Below are 27315 nucleotides of genomic sequence, written 5' to 3' on the forward strand. Positions count from 1 at the left end.
CTTGTTATGTTACAGTCATATGGCCTACTCAAACAACTAAATGACAAGGCGACTGGCTGCAGACAAGAATCATCATTTATCTTTTAGATATTAATCTTTTGAAAGAATAAACTGTCACAAACCAGTTAACGTTTTTGAAAACAAAAGCCGACTTCTGCACAATCCTGCTTCCAATCAAACCTTAAATTACCCACTTAATTATTACTTATCTTTAAAAAAATTACAACCTAACACTTTTCCATTAAGCAGTTGAAACATTTAAAGGTCAGTAAAGCTGAAGTGTAGTTTAGGAAAAACATCAAAATATAAAAACCACATCTTAATGCTAGCAAGCCACAGTTTTTACACCTATCAATTCTATTTATAGTAACAGTAAAAAGAATTAGTTTTCAAAGCAGTAAGCAAGATACAATATTACCTTCTCAAGAAACCAGTTTTTTAAAATTTTATTTTATTTTTTTTCTCAATCCTGAGGACTCTTATAATTAAAATTTCTCAAGACTACATTCCTCACTACTTTTTGAAAATGTTCTCACATTTGTTCTCATAGATAAATAAAAGGTGCTAAGTTCTGTGAAAATGTCTTTTTAATTATGGGCATAATCGCTCTTGACTTGATAAAAATTTGACTCTATCCTTATGCTTATAATAATTTCCTGAGAATACTGAATTGCATTCATCATCACAAAACAACATCTAACTTACAGCAGCTGCGGGGAAGTAGTTAGAAAGCTCAAATGGCTCCTCGGAAATCCAATGACCCAGTTCCAAAGACCATAGTACCTACAAGTGATACAACAAACAGAATATTTATCATAGATTTATTAGGCTCTTAGTGGGCAATAAAACAAGAGTCGCTTAAAAAATATACCCAAAACAAAACAAAACAAACCAAAAAACCAGCAGTGATTCACTCCAGTGATCTGAAATAGATGTCGATACAACAAACAGAATATTTATCATAGATTTATTAGGCTCTTAGTGGGCAATAAAACAAGAGTCGCTTAAAAAATATACCCCAAACAAAACAAAACAAACCAAAAAACCAGCAGTGATTCACTCCAGTGATCTGAAATAGATGTGTTCTCACATACTAAAGTGCCTTCAGAATTTTTATGGTGCATAAATGAAATGAATACTAATAAACACGTGGCTAAGAAGAAAGTCTCATGATGACTAGAAATCTGGGTCATTATCCTAGAGAGGCCAAATATTTGTTTTTTGGGTTTTGTTGGTGGCTGGCCAGTATGTGGATCCAAACCCTTGACATTGGTGTTATAACACCACGCTCTAACCAACCGAGCTAACTGGGGCCTAATATTTAAACATCACTCTGTTTTTAAATAAATGAAATACTATATGTATATTTTTAAATTCCGAGTTTCCAATTTATGAAGTCATTTATAAACTATCTTCCATAACTACTACAGGATTTTATTAATTAAAAAAAGTAAAAATAAAGTAGAGAAGACAGATCACAAGCCTAAATTCAAAAAGGAATATTTTTGGCTTGTGATTTTTGTTTCTAGCACTGGTTAATACTTTCAGAAGAGGTCCTCCATATTTGGAAGAGTAAAATGTCTAATAAACAGTCTTTCATTATTGTTATTATCATTATTATCATCACCATCACCATTATATTATTATTGTCTGAATCCACACATTTTTAAATGATCAAAATGATATTTTCATTTTTAATTCAACAATTTTTGAGATTCTGCATCATCTCTATTCTGTGACCAAACTCCCTGAGAATCTGTATGTTTTTACACACCAATAGAATTTTAGCTAAAATAATCAAACTGAATTACATAACTCATGTTTATTTTTTAACAGCAATTTTATTTCTTACATTCAGTGCATCTTTTTTTTTTTTTTTTCCTAGAGTTGATGCCTGAGGCTTAAGTTTTTTTTGCTTAATGACCAGGTATGAAGCCAAGTCTTCCTTTTCCGGTAGTTTCTAAGGTTCAGTACCATCTACGGGATATCAGCCTTAAATATTTCCTTTCTTACATGTTAAAGCTAGTACTTATCCAACACGAGATTTTTTTTTTTCCCTAAGCAACTTTTCTTTCCTATGAAAATGTGAGCAAAATGGAAAAAATAAAGACAGAACAGGATATAGAATTCAAATGATAATTCTCAGCACTGGCTTGGTTCTAACTTTAAACGGATGTATTTATTCAGCAACTACTTCTTTCTGCTCCATTATCCATGCACCTGTGAACTAGTTATTGACAGCCCACCATGGATAAGAATCCAAGCTAGGTCCTGGAACCACAGCCCCAAACCTAGAGGAGTCCACCTCTGGTGGGAGGTAGGAACGATGGTTTCTCTCAAACAGTGCTACAACACCTATAGGAGGAAGCAAAGGACTCAACCTAGGAGAACCAAAAAAAGGTGCTTGGGTGAGCTGACATTTCAAGCTGGGTCTTAAATGATGAGTAAAGGTTCACCAGGCAAAGAGAAAGACATTGAGAAGGGGAGAGTTTTTTTTTTTTTTTTTTTTTTTTTTTTGCTAGAGTAGAGTGTGAATTGCTTGGGTCCAGATGGTGAGATATAGTTTCTATGTAAGTGTGATGAGTGGCATTACCACATGGTAAAAACAGTGTTGGGCATGGGAGTGTTTAAGACAAATTAGATGAAACAGCACAAACAGCTCTGAGGGCATTAGCCCAAATAAAACAGGAATGGAGGATTATGCAGGAAAACCTGTCTCTATCAGAGAGAGAAAAATAGCAAGGTGTGATCTCAGGAACTCTGTTCAGTATACCTATTCAACCTTCAATTAGGTCTTTGTGCACAGGAGCATTTTGTCATTCAGTTCTCTTTTTGTTTTCCCTTAATTCTTACTGCCTAAACAACATTACCCTCCTCCAAAAGATGTATCTTAATAAGTTCAATAAAAGAAGGTATTAGAAAATTGGTAACTCTACACTGAAATCATGTTTCTATCTGGCCCTTTATGGGTGGTTAAAAACACTTAAGTAACAAAATATTTACGTTATTTTTACCAATCAATGTATGTTATCATTTACAGAAATAGACTATTAATATGTGTGATTCATTACAAGCTTATGTAATTAGCCCAGGAAATAAGAAGTAAAAAGCTTCAAAATCAGGCTCATTGCAGACATGAGGCAATGTTAAAAAATATTACGGTGAGAAACACAATGTACCAGTGAGAGAAGCCAGAGAACCAATTTGAAAAGTGTGTGGCACTTGAGTTCAAATAAAATCCACATTAAAATGTCAACTGAATTTAAACAACATCATGAAGAAAGTTTATGTTCCCTAAGTTTGTCCTTTTCCAAATGTTAAGAAAATATAACCATAAGGCAGCTAAAGTAGAATTTTGGTAAGTAAATTAATAAATTTAACGTACGTAGGCATCCCAAGAATTAATATTGTATAGAGATAGCAGAAAACACTAATTTAATTGTACTAAAATCTTCAAATTAGAAATATAGTATAAACTTTTTGCTTTATTACTTTCATTAGCCAAACTTATCTTTACATTAGTAGTGTTCAAAATAGGGAAAGTCGGGCTGTTCGGTTAGTTCACTTGGGAGAGCATGGTGCTGTTAATAACAAGGTCATGCGTTTTGGATCCCTGTACCGGCCAGCTGCCAGAAAAAAAAAAAAAAAAAAAGGGACTGGGACAACAGCTTTCTGTGGACCTGAAGAAAACCAGTTTCGAGCGGAAAACAACCAAAGGGCTCATTTGAGTAGTGTCTCCAAGAAAAGTAAATGGAATGGAAAAAGTCTCTGACGTGTAGACAGATTTTAAAGAAGAACCCTTTGGGGTATTTTTGCAATGGATTAGTGATATGTACATAGAAAACTAAACAATCAGAATAATTGTCAGTTATTAACTCAGGAAAAATAAACAAAAAATTACCAGAAATGCAATAGAATCACAGTGCATTAAATGGGTTAGTACACAGCGTTCACATAGTACTCTGCTGTACGGCCAACTTAAAACAGAAGGTTGACCCAAAACACGTCCATAAAGTACTTGATAAAACAAAAATTGAGAAGATAAATAAAACAAGGAATGAGGAAGATCAAATCCTATGTATACAGCCTATAAAAGAAAGACAGTTATTTCAGCATTCACTGCAACAGAAATTCAGCATCTTGTATGTAACACATTACATAATGAAAATGATATTTTTGACATTTAAAAATTATCATTCATAAAATCCAAAACTCCTTAATAATTTCAAATAAGTACCATTTTTTTTGCTTTATTATTAGATTAATTGCTACTGAAGAGACAATTTTCCATAATGTAAGTCTGACTATGCAGTTAATTTCATACCATGCAAAATACAGATAGTCTTTTTTTCGTTTTATATATATTTAATCATTTTCTTGAACAACGTGAGGCAGTGTGGCTATAGTGAACCTGTCATAAAACGGTACTGTCCCTAAGTGCAAGTGGAGAACTGCACCACACACGATGCAGAAAGTGAAGCAATGCATGGTTAAACAGCACAATGGTCGCTTGCTTATTTCCACCATCTCCCAATACTCGATGGAAATAATGGGATCAAGAGGAAGGAGGAAGAGTCCACAGTAGATAAAATATGGTATCCCCAGACGGATAAATGATAACTGACTTAGAAGTGCTGAAACTTAAGTGTGTAGAGAAGGAAATCAATAGAAAACATCCAATTCCCTCTGCAAATTCCCAGAAAGTACTAGATACCTCTGAAAATGGGGGTGTAGAATAGGCAAAAAGGAGCAAATTGCCTACCCCTAGCCCCACACTCCTCTGGAAGGAACAAGACAAAAGTAAAATTAGAAGGAATTTTCTGAGAGCAATCACGAGAAACCAGTGAACACATGCTCCAAGTCAGCCCTTGCCCCACAGCCAAACATGGGACCCTTGGGCAGAAGCCTGGCCAGTCTTTTCTGGGGACACCTGTGAGCCCAGGAGGAAAAACAAAAAAAGACATACAAACCCTAACACTTGGACCTCCCTCCGTCTAATTTCTCCATCCACATCAGATAATATCTGCTCCACTCAGATAAAGTGTCTACCAGCTTCTCAGTGGCTCTTGATTGACATGATTTTATACCAACTTGAGAAAAGCCTCTAGCATGAAAACACAGACCAAACCAAATCAAAGAGTCCCTGAGAATCAAGGTGATGGGAAGCCCTGGGACAACAGCTTTCTGTGGACCTGAAGAAAACCAGTTTCGAGCGGAAAACAACCAAAGGGCTCATTTGAGTAGTGTCTCCAAGAAAAGTAAATGGAATGGAAAAAGTCTCTGACGTGTAGACAGATTTTAAAGAAGAACCCTTTGGGGTATTTTTGCAATGGATTAGTGATATGTACATAGAAAACTAAACAATCAGAATAATTGTCAGTTATTAACTCAGGAAAAATAAACAAAAAATTACCAGAAATGCAATAGAATCACAGTGCATTAAATGGGTTAGTACACAGCGTTCACATAGTACTCATATATGTGTGCACATATGTATATGTACATGCACATATAAAATGTTAAACACAAAATTATACCCATTTTGTATAGATGGAGCAGGGCAAGTGCTGGGAGAGGTGAAAGACAGCTACACACTCACACTTTAATCTTCTAGAAGAAAATCTACAGACAACATCAAAAGGTGAAAAATCAAAAAATGTAAGAAAAAGCATTTATTTAGACATATGTAGGTAAATATTAGAAGCAACAGCTAAAGTAATTGGTAATAGTTGCCTCTGAGGAGTGAGACTCAGGGCTGAGAAACAGTAGTCAGAGAGTGTTGTTGTTTATAAGCCTCATTAGTTATACCTGTTTTTTAAAACGTTTTATTTTGGATAATTTTAGACTGACAAAAGAGTTGCAAAAATAGTTCAGAAGTTCTCATTTACCCTTTACCTAGATTCCTCTATTATGTGGGTCTCCAACTTAGTCGTTCTCTTTCAGAAGTGCTTTGGAATTAGAACTAGCTTGTTGACATCTACAATAAAGTTTTGCGGGGCCTGTGACTGGGACTGAGTTGAATCTATCGATCAATATGGGGAGAACTAATGGCTTAAAAAATAAAAATACTGAGTTTTCCAATTCGTGAACATAGTATCTTTCTCATTTAAATTAGGTCTTCTTTAACTTCTTTTATAAGAATTATGTAGTTTTCAGCATTAAGATCCTGAAAATAGTTAGTCAGATTTAAACTTAAATATTTCAGTTTTGGGGGTTCCTAATATAAAGGGCACACTGAAAAATTAGAATTCCAGTTGTTCACTGCTAGTACAGAGAAATACAACTGAATTTTGTACAGATTTAAACTTAAATATTTCAGTTTTGGGGGTTCCTAATATAAAGGGCATACTGAAAAATTAGAATTCCAGTTGTTCACTGCTAGTACAGAGAAATACAACTGAATTTTGTATACTGACCTTGGATTCTGTAATCTTGTTTAACTCAACTTTACAACTCAGCTAGCTGTAAAGAGCTTTTTTGGTAGATTTGTTGGTTTTCTATGTAAACCGTCATGTCTTCTGCGGATAGAGACAGTTGTACTTCTTTTCCAATTTGGATGCATATTTTATTTCTTGCCTTCCTGCACTACACAGGACTTTCCACACAATGCAGAAGAACAGTGAGAACAATAAACTTTTCTGAGCTTCTCTGTGAGGAAGATTAATTTGGTTTATTATAGTAACAGGATATCATAAAAACCCAAAGTGTTCGTGTGTACAAATTAATGTACCTATGGAAGGCTCAAGTTTTCTTCTTTAACTATTTTTAAAGACTTTATTTCTGTTAGGGAAGTTTGAGGTTCATAGTAAAATTAAGAGGAAGGTGCAAAGATTTCACATATACACCCTGCCCCCACAGTATCTCCATCATCAACATCCCCCACCAGAGTGGTATGTTTGTTACCAATGGTGAAACAACACTGAAATCATTATCACCCAAAATCCACAGTTTACATTAGTTCTTTTTTTTTTTTTGTAAATGAAAAAACATACACTGTTATCTAGTACTGGCATGGCTAGTAGTTATGGTGCTTTCCTGAGCTGTTTCAACTTCCTATTCCCTAAAGAACAATTAGGAAATTCTGAGTGATCAAAAGGATTACAGTTCAAAATCAGTAAATGCCATTTCCTCAACTAGGACCAATCAAACTAATTTTTCTTAACATTATCTTAACTGACTAAGAAATCATCTTTAGCTGCCTCTTAATTAAAAAAATTAATTCATCTGCAAAGCATTTCTTATGCAAAAACACTAAACAGGGTACCCTTAATTTCTGACTTCTCAAAAAAATTTTTTAGGGCCGGCCCGGTGGTGACTCGGTAGAGTGCAGTGCTTGGGAGCGCAGCGGCGCTCCCGCCGAGGGTTTGGATCCCATATAGAGACCGGTCCGGGCGCGACACCGAGGGTTGCGATCCTGTTGCCGGTCGCGGTGCAGGCGCGACATTGAGGGTTGCGATCCCGTTACCGGGCATGAAAAAAAGACAAAAAGGAAAAAAAAATTTTTTTAAAGAGAAAATAATACAGAATTATTTTAATGTGTAAGTGATGAGAGAAGGTGGGAATTAGAGGGAAAAAAAATGCAATCTGTAAGAGGAATTTTAGGTTGGGCTTGAAAAAATTAATGACCCAATTTAATAATGATTCGTTACTGGTATGAAAAATACAACTGTAACATGAAGCTGATTTTACTTACTTGAAAGCATTACTGATAGTGGTGAAAATATTTATTAACATTCACAATTTTTGATAAGCAAAATTACTGTAATTATAATATTAAGTTTATTCCAAATTTTTAAATATTCAGCATAATCAATTACTGTTTTGGGACTTGTCCTCAGAGCATATTACCTACCACATTGTTAAATTCAATGGCAGATGTGGTACCGAGAATACTTGTGGGAACATAACTAGTAAGGAACAACAGGGAGCCTTCTTTAGGGCAAAAGGCAACACTATTCTTTGCATACAGAAGACTTCTTGTACAAAACACCAACTAATTAATTAAAAATCAAATCTGAGAGTTGGAAACTTGTACCACAGACTTAACCCATGGCTACCTAGTTAATTACAAACAGCATACTTTATTCTCTGCTTTATCAGTAGATACTTTATTAGCAGCTGAAGCAGATATTTCTCTATGTTGCCTCTACTGTAATCACTGAAAACTGACTGGGGTTGTCTCTGCCACCATCTGCCCCACCTATCCTTGCCCCACCAACTGTGGTAAAAAATTTGGTTTAAAGAGTTTATGAAAGGTATAGAAACATATTCAGCATTTGCAAATTTCTTCTTTGAAACAAGAATAACAAAAGTATAATTATCAATTATTAACTGTTTTAAACTAACAGAATTATAAAAATCAAATTACAAATATTTTTCTCATCAGATTTATAGATTCTTTGTGACAGTTATTAGGGTAATTAATTTTCTCAGACAAAACCTAAGAGAATTTTGCTAGTATGTACATTGTTTTATTTTTTTTCAAGAGAAAGAATAATATTTGTGATTCTCCAACCAAACATTATAATGAACTGGTTAAAAGCACAGAATGTAGGCAACTAGGCTTAAACGAATCGCCATTTCTTTCAGCTCTGGGACAAAGGGCAAGTTAGTTAAACTTTCCATCACATTGAATACATCACAAATCATTACAAACTACAAAAGTTTCCATGTAGTTCATGAAACAGTATAGCAATAAAGTTATTTCTAGGTTACACTAAACTTCAGAAGAAAAAATTGGGAATATCAATTGTATAATTTTTAATAACAAAATAATAGGGTGCTTATATCCTATGCGCTTTGGAGCCAGAAAACAGAGGAGGTCTAGTCTTCCCAAGAGACCTGCTTGAACTGGCAAAATTTCAAGGCAATAATTCTTGTTCCAAAATAAGCCATTCCTCTGTATTTCCAACACATCTCATAAAATCAAGAAATGTCTCCTATAATTCCATAAAGTTCTTTCAAAAACGCAAACCTATTTAGTATATGTAATGCCTGCCTTAATGAAGCAATTTTCCACGAATTCTTTTAACTGAGGTGAAATTCATATAACAATTCACCATTTCAAAGTGTACAATTCGGTGGCACTCAATACATTCACAACAGTGTGCAACCTCCACTTCCACTAAGTCGTCACTCCTCTTCTCCACTCTGCTCCAGCCTCTGGTGACTACCAATCAGCTTTCTGTCTCTATGGATTTGCCTATTCTGGATATGTCATCTGAAAGGAATTATACAACATGTGACCTTTTATGTTTGGCTTTTTCACTTAGCATAATGTTTTCAAGGTTCATCCAATTTTAATGAAGGCAAGTTATATGTGTAAAAAAATGCTGTTGAATAATCATAGTATTTAATATTCACTGAGTGTTTACTGGCCACTTTATTTAGATCTTTCCATCCTTTTACAGACAGGCTTAGAAAATTTAACTGCTTTACTCAAGGTCACACAGCTAGTAAGTGGCAAGGTTAGCACTAAAAGCTACTTTTAAAAACACATAAGGAGAAAACAAGAAGATAAAGAAAAAAGAAAAGAAAAAAGAAAAAATAAAGAGAAAAAAGTAAAAACACATAAGGTGGTATGTAATCACAGAATGACTATATCAAAGTTTAAGGCTGTAGAAGATAAAAATATTCTCTAGGCTTTCTTTGGAAGGAGATGCTAAAAAGAATATGGGCAATAGATTGAGGAAGGGCAGAATTCAAATTCAAAATTCACCACTTTTAAGCACTGTGACCATGAGCAATTTACTACAAGTATTTAAGCCACAGTTTCCACAGAGGATTACTGTACTGGCTAACTGATTTACCATATGTAAGTCATCTCACAAAACAGCTCCAAATATTTAAATTTTCTATGTGAGAAACATCATCTGGAAGCAGCTCCATTTTCTTCCCTAAATATGGCTGGTTGGTCCTCAAGTTCCTTCCTATCCAATGTGTGGTCATAGGTCCATCAGTGTGGACAGCACCTGGGAACTTGTAGCAAATGAAGAAGCTTGGGACCCGACCTACTGAACAAGAATCTGCATTTTAATGAGATCCTCCAGGCGATTCACTTGTTATTAAGGTGTAAAAAGCTATCTCATAAAAAAAGTGGCAGGAAACTAAAAAATTTAACACAACATATTTACCCAAGACAGAGAAGATAAGCAATAAAGTACTAAGAATAAGTAAATAATTTTTTTCCCTTTTAAAAAGATACTAACTGATAGAGACTAAATACCAGATGGTCAGAGGAAAAACAAGCTGCACTTTGACATGTGCTTGAATATTGTTACCGAAAAGTTCAGCTCTACTGAATGCAGGTATGTAATTTAGATTTATTCTATTTGTATTTTACCTAATGTTTCCCAGTATCCAAAAATGAAAATGAATTATTGTCAGATTTTAAGACTTAACTTCTCAGTAATAGCCACTTTTTAAATATTGTTAAGCGGTGACCAGGGTGACCCAGCATTTCTCCACTGTACTTAAATGTCAAGTCCAAAACTCTTTATAAATAACACAAGTGCGTATTTTTCTTATCAAAATGAAAACAAAAAAATAAATATAACAAATTCCAATGTAACTAAAATAAATAGCAGAAACATCACTTCACTGTATAAAAACAAAGAAGAAATTATTATTACCAACGTAGACGATAACCCAAATATTATGGTTACTAACAGTAATCACTATTTTTTTGTTCTTTCCGTGAATCTGAATTATAAGGATTTTTTTCCTTAAATGAACGTTAGGTCATCTTATTTTAACAAATTTTAACAAAAAACACATTTACTACATGAATACTTTTGTAATTTAGAATGACATACAATGTTTTTATATGATGTTTTTAACTCATCAGAGGCAAGAAGAAATTCTGAGATTTTTTAAAAGAAATAACAAATCATCCATCTACTCATTTATTACTCAAGAAATAACTACTGAGATCCATATCAGATCCTAGGTTCTGGGGCCACATTAAGACAGGCATAATCTCTGCCCTGAAACAGCTTGCAATTGTTAAACAACCAGTGTCCACTAAAGAGGTTCTGCTTTCATCTTTGAAACATTCTCCACTGTGCCAAGGAGAGTATGGCTGTCTGTAAGTTACACTATCAAAAATACTGTTTACGGGCTGAGCCCCTGACGCACTTGGGAGAGTACGGTGCTGGGAGCACAGCAGCGCTCCCGCCGCGGGTTCGGATCCTATATAGGGATGACCAGTGAGCTCACAGCGCTCACTGGCTGAGCATGGTGCGGCCGGTCTCAAAAAGGACAAAAAAAAAATACTGTTTACAAGTTAAAAACTGAAATAAATGTCCTCCTACAATAAAGTGTACACAAAATATCAAAAATACTTCAAAAGAAAAAAACTGTGAGTAACATTAAGTATTTGTGTACCATTCTTTCTTGTTTTGCTGTTAGCCAACAAAACCAAAGTCAACAAGAAGTATATAATGGTCAGTGGAGATGAGTCTCTGTGCTCACCTAAGGGCACCATCCAGTGGTGTACAGTACGGCAAGTCATGGGCAGCACACAGAGGAGGGGCAAGACCGTTCAGAACAAAAGCCCTTCACTCTGCTGTAGCCTCACTAGAGCCCATGACCAGCAATCACACGATGGCATTTACGTGTCAAAGCTAGAAGTCTGTGTATACCTGAGAACCATCAATGCTTGATAAGTTACTAGGTTATGCAGAACTTTAATATTCAGGCAGAGAAATGTTCTTTCAAAGGAACAAAACCTATTAAAAAGAACTGAGAAATAGACCTGTCATGAACCTATAGCAAGCTGTTATTTCAGCTGACAAAATCACTTTGAGTTACATATTTTTTTTTCATTGTCTGGTTAAGGAAAGCCTAAAAGTTCTGTAAAATGAATTTCAGGAGACATACATTATGTGGATAATACAGAAACAGCATCAGGTAGCAAACTGTTGTCACTTAAAACTTTGAAAAAAAGTACAACAGTTTTCAAAATCCAGTATTTCTTATGCTCTGTACTAAAGCCTAATTCACAGAGTATTTATGCACAGAGACTGAGTTCCAGTAAGATGGAACTCCATTTGGCACTCCATTTTAACTTAGGGGAAGATTTTAGAAATGCTGAAAGAACGGATAGTTAACAACGTCCCAAAGTCACTGATGAATATCTAAATGATAACTTAATGACAAATAGCTAAAGACAATTTTTAACAAGTTTCAGTTAAATAAAACTGTGGTTGAATTTTCTGATGAGTACCTAAATAGAAGAGGATTTGTGCTATTCCTTAAAGTGAGAACTGCTTGACTAAGATGTCAGAAACAAAATTGAAAATTTAGGAACCTGACAAAGTTGCAAGAGATAAAGATGAACCCTGGGTATAGCAATGTTTTTTCTAAAAAAAGCTTTACATTTATGCTATAGTTCATCATGGACTAAGCTGAATTCTCAACCACAAGTCAAAGAAGGGATAAGTGAGGTTTAAAAATACTAAGAACTGGTGTTACTATTCAGTTCTCCCAAGTTAAGACAAAAGAAAACTAACAGTGTGACCCTGAAGGCCACCGTTTTCAAAGGATGGGCAGCAACATGCACCCAGCAAGTCTGAGTCATCCCACTGGTTGATTTCAGCTGTATCCACTGAAACTTTTGCCAAATACAGCACTTCATTTTTAATATACATGATCTTAATCTAGTTTTCTACCCCCCCACCCCATAACTAGTCAATTGATTTAGGAACTTCACAGGGCCATTCCCAATTCATCATAATACAACCAAATTGCCAACCACCAAGAATATTATTTGTTTCAGCTGGCTATGTTAGAAGGCTTAGTCGGATTTAATATTGCCCATCAGCTACCAATCGACACCTCTGATCTAGCCACAACACATGTAGAAATAGTTCCATACTCTCTGCTTCCATGGCTTTACACACTGTTGACTCTTCAACCCTTTAGTCATTTAATCAGACTTGCTCTTTCCAAGGTCTCTGACAACATCCATCTAGTCAAATCCCACGGTTACTTCCTGGTCTCTTCCTACCCACCCCTTTCAGCAGCATTCGGCACAGCTGGGCATCCCTCCTCTGACTGAACACATCTTCCCAGTAGTCCACTAATGAGGCTAGCTGACCCTTCCTGGTTCCCCTTACTTGCTCCTCTCTTCCTTCTCCTTGACTTCTAAATGTTAGCGTAGCCCAGGGCTTAGTCCTAAACTCACTCTTCTCATTCTATACTCAATCCATAGGTACCACTACTGCAAATACCACCCACATACCAACAGCTTCCAGCTGAATACTGATGGCCATAACTTTCCCCCTTTTATATATATATTTATTTATGTATATATATTTATATACATATAAATTTGATGTGATATCTCTACTTGAATGTCTAATAGGAATCTCCATCTCAGTACGCCTAAATCAGAATTTTTTATTGTGCCCCAAACATTGCACACATTTTTCTCCCTCAGTATACCCATCTAAGTAAATGGCTCTTGACTTCTAAATGTTAGCGTAGCCCAGGGCTTAGTCCTAAACTCACTCTTCTCATTCTACACTCAATCCATAGGTACCACTACTGCAAATACCACCCACATACCAACAGCTTCCAGCTGAATACTGATGGCCATAACTTTCCCCCTTTTATATATATATTTATTTATGTATATATATTTATATACATATAAATTTGATGTGATATCTCTACTTGAATGTCTAATAGGAATCTCCATCTCAGTACGCCTAAATCAGAATTTTTTATTGTGCCCCAAACATTGCACACATTTTTCTCCCTCAGTATACCCATCTAAGTAAATGGCACACTATCTACCCTCAGTTACTCCAGTGCAAAATTTAGGTGGGAATTATCCTGACTTCTCCATTCCCACATACCCCCCATTATCAAATCCAGTTAGATCATCCTAAAAAGCTGCCAACCCATTCTCTTCTCCCCACCCATCTTTATCTTCAGGAGGATGCTGCTGCCTCCTGCTGGTCACTCCACCTTTGCTCTTGCCTCCCTGCAACTCATTCTTTACAGAGGCCAGAGACAAAAGCAGCCACTCTTTAGTTAAAATACTCCGGTGGCTTCCCAAATTCCCAATCGTGACCTGTGAAGCCACGCTTGGTCCCCCGGCAGCCTCTGCAAACTCCTGTCCTTCTCCTCACTGAGTGCCCCAACGCTTCCTCTTTCTTGCAAAGTTGCAGCCTGAGGACCCATGCACTTGCTTTTCTGTACCAGGAGTATTAAGTAGAGTATGCCTAGCACCCTACAAAATTAAAGAACAAATTATTAATGTAAAGATATAAAAATGAGGATGAAACCTTATCTATAATAAAGTCAAAGGTTGTGTTCCAGAGCGACTTCACAGTCTTCTCACTGTAAAATGTAACCGTGACTCCTTCAAGCTCCACCATTAGTCATTCCCAGATGGCACTCTCAGTCCTCTCCACAAATTTTTTCAACTGTTCTCATGGAGGACAACACAAAAGCCCTCAATAAAAATGAGGATGAAACCTTATCTATAATAAAGTCAAAGGTTGTGTTCCAGAGCGACTTCACAGTCTTCTCACTGTAAAATGTAACCGCGACTCCTTCAAGCTCCACCATTAGTCATTCCCAGATGGCACTCAGTCCTCTCCACAAATTTTTTCAACTGTTCTCATGGAGGACAACACAAAAGCCCTCAATTTTCCAGGCAAATAACTTTTTCCCATCTGTCCTCAAGGGGAAAACATAGCACCTTCATATGGGAAAAGCACACCTGGGATCTTAACAGGATGAACAAAAGGATGGCAGAGGGGGACAGAGGGCTCTGGAAGACCGCCCACTTCTGGTGGTCCCAATGGCCGGTTCTACCACAATCTGCATAAGTTTCTGTATAGAAAGAGCTCATCATGGCTAAGTAAGTATCTCAGTTGAAAGAAGCAGACGAACTCTACAGGTTACATGTCTAAAACCAGAATCCATTATTTTAATAACCAAAGTTAATACACTGAGATAACTATTCATAGTCACTGCCTTCAGACAACGCCTTCACCAAGACTGTTTCAAAGATCTACATTCAAGTTAGACAAACTACTTTTGCCTAGTGTCTCTAGCACTAAACATAGTGTTTGTCATCTTACAGAGACCTTCTCTAATACAAAAATGTTCTGTAAGGATCCAATGAGACAGTGGATTTGAAAATGCTCTGAAAAATATAAAGCCCTTTACCAAGGCATAATCTGTGCTAGAGCAAAAAGAACTTTGCAATGAAGTGCACGAAAGTTCAAAGACCCGAGCTTGTGATCCTAACCCATTGGGTATCACAAGTGTTAACACATAGTTGTGGTCAATGTTAGAACAGAAGGAAACAGTTCAGAGACTCTGGTGACAAATGTGACACGTCAAGCGAAATCTGCCTGAAAAATTATTCTTAGAATGTGTTAAGGAGTTAACTGGCAATTTAAAATAAAAAAAAAAGAGTATGGTTTCAAGGCGATCTCTTTTGGACAGCTTTGGGAAGGCAGTGTGATGTAGTAACAAAAACCCCCCAAGGTTCCAGTTCTGGTTCTACCACAGGCTATAATTTTAGAAGACTGACTTCCCATTCTTCAGCATCAAATGAGAGGCATGGTCTGTATGAACTACATGTATTATTTTAATCCTAACATTTGATTGTTATGTTTACCGCCAATAAAATACACCTTATCAGACTGTTTACTGAATTCAGCGTGAGAAAGCCAAAACTGGATCACATTATCTCAAGAATATTAACTTATTATGACATCGTTTTTGATTTATGAAACATTCCATTATTTAATAGTTAACGTCCTTGAAATTTTGCTGCAGAACTGATTTAGCTTTTAAACCCTATTATCAAGCCTTATTCATAAGCTGAACAGAATCAACATTTTCAATCTGAATACAGACTGAATTACTTTTTACTGCTCTGCCGTGTGTTTCAAAGGGAGATGGAGTGATATGGAATGGGAGCTGGAAAGGGGAGAACACCAGGTCACAGGACATGCCACTTGCCTGTTAGTGACCAGAAAGGGATTTGTCCACAAAGGGGATTCAACCACAAGGGGGATTCGACCACAAAGGGGATTCATCCACAAAGGGGCTCCAAGGCAAAGCAGAATTGTAGATAAGTCACCAGAGAAATGTAGAAAATACCAAACAAGCAACAGTGAGAAGGTAAGGGTATCTTAAGATTCATAAAGCACTCGGTTGGAACAAAATATAACAAAAGAACTTGAGTCTAAGGGGAGACTCTGGTTAAAACAATTTCTCTATTTTTCTGTTGTGTTACTTCCTGTGTTCCATGAATAGGAAACAGAGCGACTCCTGACACGGTTTTCTATTTCTATGTATCTGCCAGACAAGTCAGTCATGAAGCAGGAAAAACACAAATTGTTCTCTTTCCTGAAAACAGTAGAGTTAACACTGGAAGTAGGAACTGCTGTAAACATGTAGAAATTGCTAAAGTTCTAAAAAGAAAAAAAGGATTAAGTAAAAATTCAAACTGAATTTTGTTACAAAATTACCACCGTTTTTTGATAACTAACTGGGCCACATACAACCATCTAATTTTGAGGAACTGCTACAACTCTCCTTTACAAGAAATTTCCAGAGAATACCACACAAACCCTGAAGTAAAAATATTCTCAGTAATGTTTTTGTTGGAGGTAAATTTATACTGCTAGCCAAAGAGAATATTTTAAGAATCCTCCAATCATACTGGAGACAGGATTAGGAGGAGGAGGAAGAGGAGGGAGGAGGGGGAGAGAGGGAGAGAGAGAGAGAGATTGAGATTCCTTTTACAAAGTCAATGTGATCCTTCAAGTATATAATGTGGACACTTTAAATCTCGACCCTAAAAGAAACTGCAACCTGTGAAGTTCACATCTAAAGTTATATACAAGTTGTAGATGAGTATTAAATTGAATATTAAGCTTTAAAAATTATGTGTAGTGGCTTTACTAATTAATAATGGTGGCAAGAATCCTCTCTCAATCAAATTTACTATCTTTGTACTAGTGGTTTTCTTTAAAAAATTGATGGAGGGAAGCCATGCAAGAAGCAGCAGTTATCTTTGTCTTCTTATTGAAGATGGAGATAAACAGAGAAAGAGATTCAGCTCATTTCTAAACCTTTTTCTTGAGGGCGAAAGTCAGCAATAACCTGCTAACATCAATACGTAACATGAACTAGAGGAAACATCTGACAGCCACCACAATCACATCATAATTACACAGATATTTTAGTTCAGGCTGTAGTATATCTGGTCCTTTTCAATTTCCCTGGAATTGGTACTTTTCACAAATTAAAAATTGTTTAGGCATCATTGGTAAAGCAGAGCCTGTAGGTGGTTTCATAAAAAGATTAAATTTCCCAAGCCATTATTCTCAAAATCTGAAAGTGATCACTTGCAGTCATAGTACTCTGATGGTTTTGGAGAAGAATGAATACATAAAAATCAATACTTAGACAGCTTTAAGGGAAGTGGCATTTCAAATAACACTCAAGTACCTCCAGATTACAAAAGAGTTGTCTCCTTAGGTACCTCAAGGAACAATGCAGACACACTCCCTGCTGCCACCCAGCCCATACCATGCTTCCAACCTCATCTCAGGCCCCCTCCCCCCACAGTGAAGTGTCCCCAATCATTGCAGATTCCAGTGATTTTATTTTCCTGTGAGCTCCAGTACCATTTATAGGCTTTAATAGACATTCCCAAGTACTGGTCATAGTATAAGTGCTGGTCTGTGGCAAAGCGTTCACTGGTCCAGAACAAAATTATTATTATTATTTTAATTTTAGGAATGCTGCTTTCTTTTTGTATATAAAGATATAGTGACAAAGATGGTAAATGATTTTTATAGCTTCTTTGGAGAAAATTAATAAGTCGTAATTTCTGTTGTGAGACTAATACTGGTTAAGCTCTTACTTTTAATCAGTCACTGTGTAAACACTGTGCAGGTCTGTTTTCACACAGTCCTACGACGGAGGTTCTGTTAGCTCCATTTCACAAATGAGAAGACTGAAACTCAGTGAGCTTGAGTACCTTACCCAAGGCTGTTGATCTACAAGGTTCCCAGTACCCAGGCAGTTCAGCCATGTCTATAACAATTTTATTTGGGAATAGAAGTTAACCTTATAAGTCTATAAAATCTCCAAATCTGGCAGTAGCCTTATAGCTTGGCATTTAACTATATTGTACTGATTTCTTCTTCTATTCTTTCATGTTATCTTCCTACTGTTAAAACATCTCAGACCTGGATCTGGAGTTAAAGTTTTGTAGGTCTTCTTCAATTTCAAACTTCAATGTAAATGCAGTGCTGAGTTGGACACTGAAAATGACAGCAATGTAATGGAAATATGTGGGAACTTCTTAACATAGCATGCATGCACATATCTACATATGTGTGGATTTGTGTGTTCTCAATATAATCATTTAAACAGCACTTATCTCTTTATCCCACTCTTCTCTGAATAGCTATGTGTTGACTTCTGTCTTCTTAGTGGAAGGAATTGGACATATGAGCTACTAGATAAATAAAATTCACGAACTAGTCAGAAGTCATATCCTATACAAGGTCCTGAGACTTAATTAGTGGCTTGGTAGAGGAAAGATAATATTAAATTTTGAGGCAGCTGGTTTATCACTACTTAAAAGCACCATATTGGTATGTAAAATGTGTTATGTGAAAATATTAATTGAATGCCCTTATGCACACATCTTGCTAGTGTCAAACATATTTCCTGAGGAAGGCTCTTGGGACCCAGGACTGTTACAGCTCCACTTCAGTGCTGGCTTGCTTTGGTCTTGGAGTCCAAAGTACCAGTCCTTCTCCATGGCTTGCCTAGCTCCCAACCAGCATCGCCAAACAAGAGGCAGCACCCGAAGAAACATGAACAGCTTTGGAATGGTTTGGGACCCAAAGCAATAATTTTTATTCTTTCTTTAAAAGTGTTTCTTCCCTAATTTTTCCTCATGTTCTTTGTTTCTGAACTGTCTTTCCTCTTGTTTATAATAGCCAAAGCCAATTCTGAAGGCTAGATGTCCTAAACCAAGGTGTCAGCAGGTTGGTTCCTCCTGTAGGCTCTGAAGGAGAATCTGTTTCAGGCCTCTCTCCCAGCTTCTAGTGGCTGCTGAAATCCTCCGTGCTCCTTGGCTTGCAGAGGCATTATTCTAAGCTCTGCCTCTGTGTTCACATTGTCTTCATCCCTCTGTGTTTTTATAAACTTTTTGAAAGCCTATCCTTATAGAATTCAAATCAATTAAAAATTATTAACCTGGAATTTTTCTGAGGGAAATGGGGCAAGTTGGCTAACTAGAGGTGTCTGGGGTATGTTCTCCTCACAGAAAAGGAACAGAAGAACTGACAGCTAAATATTGTTGGGAGCATCTGTGCGAGAGCTCAGCAACAGAAGACTCGCATGAACACCTAGGATGCATGACACTCAGACTGTGGAGCACGAAAATGCAGGAGGACAGCACAGAGAGGAGAGACATCAGTGCAGGATCCACTAGGATCAGTGCAGGAGGTACTTTCCCTTGTAGGGAAAAGGTAGTAAGAGGGCCCACACCAACCCCCATCCTCACCACAGAAACCTGGAGTACGTACTGCAGGAGGATTCCACAGCCCCTGAAGCCCAGAGCCAAGTGTGGGGAGCTGCTAGAAGACATGTGCTGCATTGCTCTAGAACACAATGTGTGTTCCCCATCCCACATTCTCATGACCCAAGTTGATGCAGTACAGCGCCATCTTGAAACCAGAGCCACTGTGAGAGTGAGCCCTGCCCTGAGGACAAGTAGCTCTGAACTCTCTTACAGGAGAGGCTACAATGCCCTGATACCAGAGGCTTGAAGCCTGGACCAGGAAGAGGCTGTGACTCCCATCCCGCATGTCTGGGAAACCATCCTCAGGCCTGCAGACCCGACACAGCCCCATGTCCCTGGCCAGAGATCAGACAGGCAGACCTGCCTCTGTGGACTGTCCCTCTTCCTCCCCCTACCCACCACGCCCCACCCACTTCATCCACCCCAGCCAGTTGGCTAAGTTCTGTGTGCCCAAGGACCCCAACCTGGAGAAACAGCTCACATGTCCCTATCCTAACAACATGCCCTAAGGGCAGCAGAAATAAAGCACAACCCTCTTGGACAAGTAGCCAGGTGGATTCAACCTCAAGAGTTTCACCTAGTGGCCTTAGCCACTGCCTGAGATGTGGCTGGCAGGGCCCTCTCTCTGCAGTCCTACCTAACAGCCTCATCCACCACACAGGAGCAGCTTCCCAGGCCCCCTCTCTGCAGTCCTGCCTAGAGGCCTCACCTACCACTAGCAGCCAGCTAGGCCCCCTGCAGTACCACAGTGACCTCAAGCACCACCTGAGAAGCAGCTGGCTGGGCCCCCTCTTGGGTGGGAAGCCCACTACGTGACCTCACCCACTCCCTGAGAATTGGCTGGCCAGGCCCCCTCCTGTCAGGCCCGCTTCGCAACCTTCCTCACTGCCTGAGAAATGGTTGGCTGGGCCCCCCCACAGGCCTACCTAGCAATCTCGCCCACCATTCGAGAAGAACTCAGCAGCCCCATCCTTGGCAGATGTGCTCCTAAATCACTGAGAGGGAAGCATGAACTTGCACCTGGCCCTGTGAAGTGGTGCAGCAGACAGGCGACTGGCAGACCTGCACCCAGACAGCCGAGCCAAAGCACACCCATGTCCGAAGCTCGGAAAAACAGCTCAGCTGTCATGCCCTTGGCAGGCCCACCTGTGAGTTTTTGAGCCAACACATGTACACAACATCCAAATGAGAAAGCTGGGCTGACATGCTTCTGGGGGGCCTACCCCCCTCTCAGAGAATTGGCACAGTGACCTTGCCACTAGCAAACCAGTCTTAGAAACCCAGACACGCCACATGCCCACATCCCCAACCTGAAAATCAATCCAGCAACCCCATCTCCAGTGAGTCAGCTCCCAAGAAAACTGACCCCCAGTGTACGCACACATACTCTCAGTCTGAGAAACAACCCAGTGTGCCCACCCAAGGCAAACCTATATCGCTGCTGCCACAAAATTCCCAAGCATAGGCTGAGTCATTTGCAGACAAAGTGAAAGTGGATTACAATGGAAGAAACTACACAGAGTCTACACTACTGCACCTAATCCAAAACAAAGCCATTATACTCTACTCTAATCGACACCCTAGGATACATTTGCAGGTGAAAGTCTTTCCCCTTGCACACCACTCTACAAATCTCAAAGAAGTGACTGATCCAAGAGATGGACAGATACCAATGGAGGGAAACAAGAATCATAAAAAAAATAAAAAACTAAAAAAAATAAGGAAACATGACACCACCAAAGAAACACAGTAATGCTTCAGTAGCTGATCCCGAAGAATCAAAAATTGTTGACTTGCTGGAAAAGGAATTAAAACTAATAACTTAAGGAATCTCACTAAAAAAAATAAGGAAACATGACACCACCAAAGAAACACAGTAATGCTTCAGTAGCTGATCCCAAAGAATCAAAAATTGTTGACTTGCTGGAAAAGGAATTAAAACTAATAACTTAAGGAATCTCACTGAGATGAAAGAGAATACAGAGAAACAATTCAATGAAATCAGATAAACAATTCATGATCTGAATGAGAAATTTAATAAAGAGATAAATATTATCAAAAAAAATCAAACAAATCTTAGAATTGAAGAATTCATTGAATGGAATAAAAAGTACATCTGAGAGTCTCAACAACAGAATATATCAAGCAGAAAAAAGAATTTCTGATATTGAATACAGCTGTTTTGAAATAACTCAGAACAAAAGAAAAAAGAATACCAAAGAATGAACAAAGTCTACAAGACTTATGGGATATTATTGATCAAACATGTATTTGGATAATGGGCATTCCAAAATAAGAAGAAAATAAAAAGGGACTGAAAACCTATTTAAAGAAATAACAGCTGAAAACTACCCTAGTCTTAGGAAATTTATGAACATACAAATCCTGGAAACTCAAAGGTGCCCAACTAGATGCAACCCAGAAAGTTCCTCTCTAGGACACACTATAGCAAACTATCAAAAGTTAAAGACAGAATTCCAATCAAAATGGCAGAATAGTTGGTCTCAAGCATCAGCCTTTCCCACAATCAACCAACATACAACGATTAAAAAGCAACAACTACCAACCTGGGGCCACTAGAGCTCAGGTGCATAGGAGGAAAGACCTACAAAGTTCACAAAGGTGGGAGAAGCTGCAATGAAAGGACTGCTGTGAGCATTTTGTGACCTAGCCACTTAAAAGCTAGTCCTGGTGAGTACATGGAGCAAGAGCTGGCAAAAGCTATAGCTGTGCCCTTTGTGGGATGTTGCTTGAAATCTGCAGGGAAGCAGAAGGTCTTGGTGGACCCAAGGCCAGCAAGACCACTAACAAGGGTCCTATGGACCCAACAAAGGAGAGAGAGGCCATACACAACTGAAAAAAGGAGCCACTCAGAGGCCGGTGAGTCATCACGAGGGACTGGTGCATGGCCTGTCCTATGGGAAGTGTTTGGAGTGCGGGGAGTGGGAGAGATGAGCCCACCAGAAGAACACTGGGGCACAGCATGGACAGCTGATCTGCCATCCAATCAGTGCAGGCCCACTCAGTGGAAACTGGTCAAGAATACAGAACTGCAGGAGATGCAATTTGCTGAAAGATTCAGGCCCAGATAGAGATTCCACACAATCTAGATATATCATATCTCACCAGACCTAGAAATACAAAGTCAACAATTATAACCTGGGCTGCACGAAAGGCCTTCCCCGGGTAGTAAGCAACAAAGCAGCAATTTAGCTCAACCATGGGGCTCAAGTGCTAACCTCCACAGGAAGTTTCCACATTTTAGAAGTAAGCAAAGGACAACAAATTAACTTCAGTGCAGAGTTTAAGAGGTGGGAATAGTGAATAATCCTACACAAAACTGAACCCCCCCCCCCCAAAAAACCCACAGATCACAAAGTTTTGATATTAACCAGTAAAGGTCTAACACCACCAAAGAACAGCTATAAAACTTACAAGAACCAGAAGCCCCCTGAGATCCCAAGCTGGGGTGGGGAAGGGGTCAAGGGCCTCAACCTTGCCCCTCTGATGTTCGAATCCAGCCCAGCAATGACTGAGCTGAGGTAGGGGAGATGCTGAGGGCCTCAGTCGTGCCTACTCTGACATCTGCATCCTGCCCAGCGATGACTCATCCACTGCTGGAAGCCCCCAAGCTCCTGGACCAGAATGTGGGGGGTGCTGTGGGCCTCAACTACACTCCCCTGTCCTCTGCAATCAGACCAGAGAAGGAGCTAGCTGTGGGCCATTCCCCCCCCACCCCCAATCCATCCATGCTTCCCTTTCCCCTTATTCACCTGCAACTGCTCTGCAACATCTTAGAATGTAAATAAAAATAAATAAATAAATTTTTAAAAAAGTTAAAGACAAAGGAAGAATTCTGAAAACAGTAAGAGGAAAGTGTCAAGTGACTTATAAGGGAATCCCCATTAGACTAATACCAGGCTTTTCAGCAGAATAAGATGATACATTCAAAGAACTAAAAGAAAAAAAAAGTCAGCCAAGAATATTATACCCAGCAAAGCTATTCCTCATAAATGAAGGAGAAATAAAGCTTTTCTGTCTCTCTTAGAGAAGCAAAAACTAAGAGAATTCATAACCACCAGACCAGCCTTACAAGAAATGCTTAGGGGAGTCCTACATTTAGAAGAGCAAGAACAATAACAACCATCATGAAAACACATGAGAATATGAAACTTACTGGTACAGTAGATGAACAAATTAGAAAGAGAAAGAAATCAAACCTTATCAATACAGAAAACCACCAAACTGCAAGGATAAACAATAAGAAAGAAACAAAGGATAAACAAAATCAGAAAACAACCAACAAAATGACAGGAGTAAGACCTCACACATCAATAATAACCTTGAATGTAAACAGATTAAATGCCCCAGTTAAAAGAGACTGGCTGAATGGATTTTAAAAAATAACTCATCCATATTCTGCCTACAAAAAACCCACCTTACCTACAAAGACACACATAAACTCAAACTGAAAGTGATAGGATGGAAAAAGATACTCCATGCAAATGGTAGACAAAAGCAAGCAGAAGTAGCTATACTTATATCAGATAACACAGACTTTAAATCAAAATCTGAACTAACAGACAAGGAAGGGCATCATATAATGATAATGGGATCAATAAAGCCAGAGGATATAACAATTATAAAAATATATGTACCCAACACCGGAGCACCCAGATATATAAGCAAATATTATCAGACCTAAAGGGAGAGATAGACACCAACACAATAATAATTGGGGACTTTAACACTCCACTCTCAGCATTGGACAGATCATTGAGACAAAAAAATTCAACAAGGAAACATCAGATCCAAACAGCTCTACAGACTAGGTGAACATAATAGACATTTAAAGAACATTTCATCCAACAGCTGAATACACATTTCTTTCATTTTATTTGAGCCCAGTGAAACCTGTTGTGGGTTTCTGACCTCTGACATTGTGAGATAACAAATGTGTTGCTTTTAAGTTACTAAATTTGTGGTAATTTATTACAGCAGCCATAGGAACCTAATATAGGACTATGGATATGTCAGTAGAAGAAATTATTCAAGTTGATGCCACCTTGTTCTTATCTAAGAAAATCTCTTCTGGTAAAGTCTGTCAACTACTTGGCAAGAGTCCTTTGGGTGACATGTGCAACCATCCTCATAGTCAATGGAAACCAGTGCAGGAGAGAGGCCCCATCCCCAGTCTCTGCTCCCCCTATCTCAGCCATGTCTTGTCCTGGCACTGGAATCTTTTATAGACTTCTAGATGCCTATCTTGTTTGTGTAAGAGGAAAGGGACCCCCCTCCCCACTGTAACCCTCTGAAATCATTACTAATTGTTGCTAAATCATCTTAACTCACTTTTATACAGTTGCTCAAGCCCAAAGCCCCAGAATCATCCCTATTCCTTTCCCCTCACATTCTGCGGCCCATCCATAAGAAACTTCACCCAACTCTACTTCAAGATATGGTCCAGATCGAAGCATGTCCTGCCACCTCTAGCCTAATCCAGACCAATCCAAGCTGCTGAATGTCCTGCCACCTCTAGCCTAATCCAGACCAATCCAAGCTGCTGAAGGTCCTTGGAGCCTAATCCAGACCAATCCAAGCTGCTGAATGTCCTGCCACCTCTAGCCTAATCCAGACCAATCCAAGCTGCTGAATGTCCTGCCACCTCTAGCCTAATCCAGACCAATCCAACCTGATGAAGGTGTGGGGCTGGCTGGTACCAGAAAAGGCAAGAACTGATAAAACAGGAGGAGAGAAAAGTGGGGAGCTAGTCAGGCTTTTCCACTATTCTCTCTGCTCCCTTCTGCTTACTGCAAATATTGGTGAGACTGTCATCTCTGATGTGAAACAAATTTAACAGAGAACCTTTCATTGCACAGAAGAACATGTTTCTCTTAGGATCCTGTATTAGTTACTTTTGTGTTGCTGTAACAGAATAGCTGACACTGGGTAATTTATAAAGAAAAAAGGTTTATTTGGCTCATGATTCTGTGACAGCTGCATCTGGTGCTGGCCTCAGCCTGTTTTTATTCATGGTGGAAAATGGCAGGGAGCCAGCAGGTACAGGATCATATGGTGAGAAGAAGCCAGAGAGAGAGAGAGGGGAGGTGCCAGGCTGCTTCTAACAACCAGCTCTCACAGGAACTAACTGAAAGATAATTCATTAACACACACCCTCCTTCACCCCGATGGCATTAATCTATTCACGAGGGATCCACCCCCATGACCCAAACTATATCTGACCTCCTCAGAACTTATCATGGGAAATGCCCTCATTCCTGTCCTGCTGGATGTAAGGGTTCTCACAACTTTGTAAAAGGCTGACACCACATATTATTTCTAAGGCTCAATAGTCAATGTAATACCTACTGGCAACCTGGCATATAATTTAAAGTGTGAACTGTACACATAATTTCTTTTTTTTTTTTCCTTTTTGTCTTTTTTACTGACCGGTAACGGGATCACAACCCTCAGTGTTGCACCCGCACCGCGCTCAGCCATTGAGCGGGAACCGGTCTCCACATGGGATCCGAACCCTCGGCGGGAGCGCCGCTGCGCTCCCAAGCGGCATACTTTCCAGTGTGCCACCGGGCCAGCCCGCACATAATTTCTTTCAAAGTCAAGATTTGAGATGTCCTTATCAACACATGCACTTATACTAAGTAATAGAAATACCTTTAGAAACATAAACAACATAGTTTGCATATTTTATAACAGAAGAAAGATCAAAGAACATTTCAAAAAAGCATTTAATTTGAAAACAGATATTTGTAGATCAAGGTGCTAAAATATAAGTAATACAGTATGAAAATATGATGTTTGAGAAAGAACTAATTACCTTTCTCCACTTATCTGATAGCTTCAATAAAAATAAGTTCTTTGAATGTCCCCATTTTCTTAGCACTAGATCTTACGTATTAAGGAAAATAAAACTTCAAATTTAGCTGTGGAATGCTGTTCAGCAGAGAAACCTGTATTGTCAACGATGCTCACAGAGTCACAGTAAAGAGGGTCAAAATTTCAAATCAAAACAAGGGCAAAAATAACTTACAGGCAAACTTCTCATGAAAATCCCTTATATTGCCCATTAAAATGATTATGTACACATGGTTTTCTGTCATTTATAATGGCACACACTAATTCTTATACATTCTAAAGTTCTAAAGTTGGAGACTATATCAAAAAGAAAGTCTGAAAATACCTAAGTGTTCAAATTATTCTTCCTTTAATCAGGTAATTAAATTTTTCTCTCAGTAAATGGGGGAGAGTAGAATGGTTTTAAGTGTTCCTGTTATCAAGAGTGTTTACCTCACAGTTTATTACCATTATGCTACATAGTCTTATTGATACATGTGTGTGTTATTGTAAGGTGTGGGGAGTGGGGCCGCATGTTGGGGTGCTCAGCTTGACATGTACGTGAAATGCAAATGAAATGTACCGTCACCAGACTCCACACACATAGGAGCGAGGAACCACAGACAACTGAAAAAGGAGCCACTTAGAGGCCGGTAAGTCATCACAAGGGCCTGGTCCGTGATCTGTCCCATGGGAAGTGTTCGGAGTGCAGATGATGGGGGAGACAGTCCCACTGGGGGAACACTGGGGCATAGCCTGGACAGCTGATCTGCCCTCCAATCAGCACAGGACCACTCAGTGGAGACTGGTCAGGAATACAGAACTGCAAGGGATGCAGTTTGCTGAAAAGACTCAGGCCCAGACCAGAGATTCCACAC

The 27315-nt window shown here is 38.6% G+C and overlaps 1 protein-coding gene across 2 annotated transcripts in view; it reads right to left on the minus strand.

Annotated features, from left to right (window-relative positions):
* MCPH1 (microcephalin 1) overlaps window positions 1-27315 on the minus strand; it is a 265284-nt gene that overhangs the window by 131584 nt on the left and 106385 nt on the right. For both annotated transcript variants that reach the window (XM_008572047.1, XM_008572048.1), the window contains exon 12: window positions 706-783. In XM_008572047.1, coding sequence (XP_008570269.1) covers window positions 706-783 — 78 coding nt within the window. The remainder of the gene's footprint in view (window positions 1-705; window positions 784-27315) is intronic.

Source organism: Galeopterus variegatus, unplaced genomic scaffold (genome assembly GCF_000696425.1).
Source record: "Galeopterus variegatus unplaced genomic scaffold, G_variegatus-3.0.2 Scaffold749, whole genome shotgun sequence".
Classification (NCBI taxonomy): domain Eukaryota; kingdom Metazoa; phylum Chordata; class Mammalia; order Dermoptera; family Cynocephalidae; genus Galeopterus; species Galeopterus variegatus.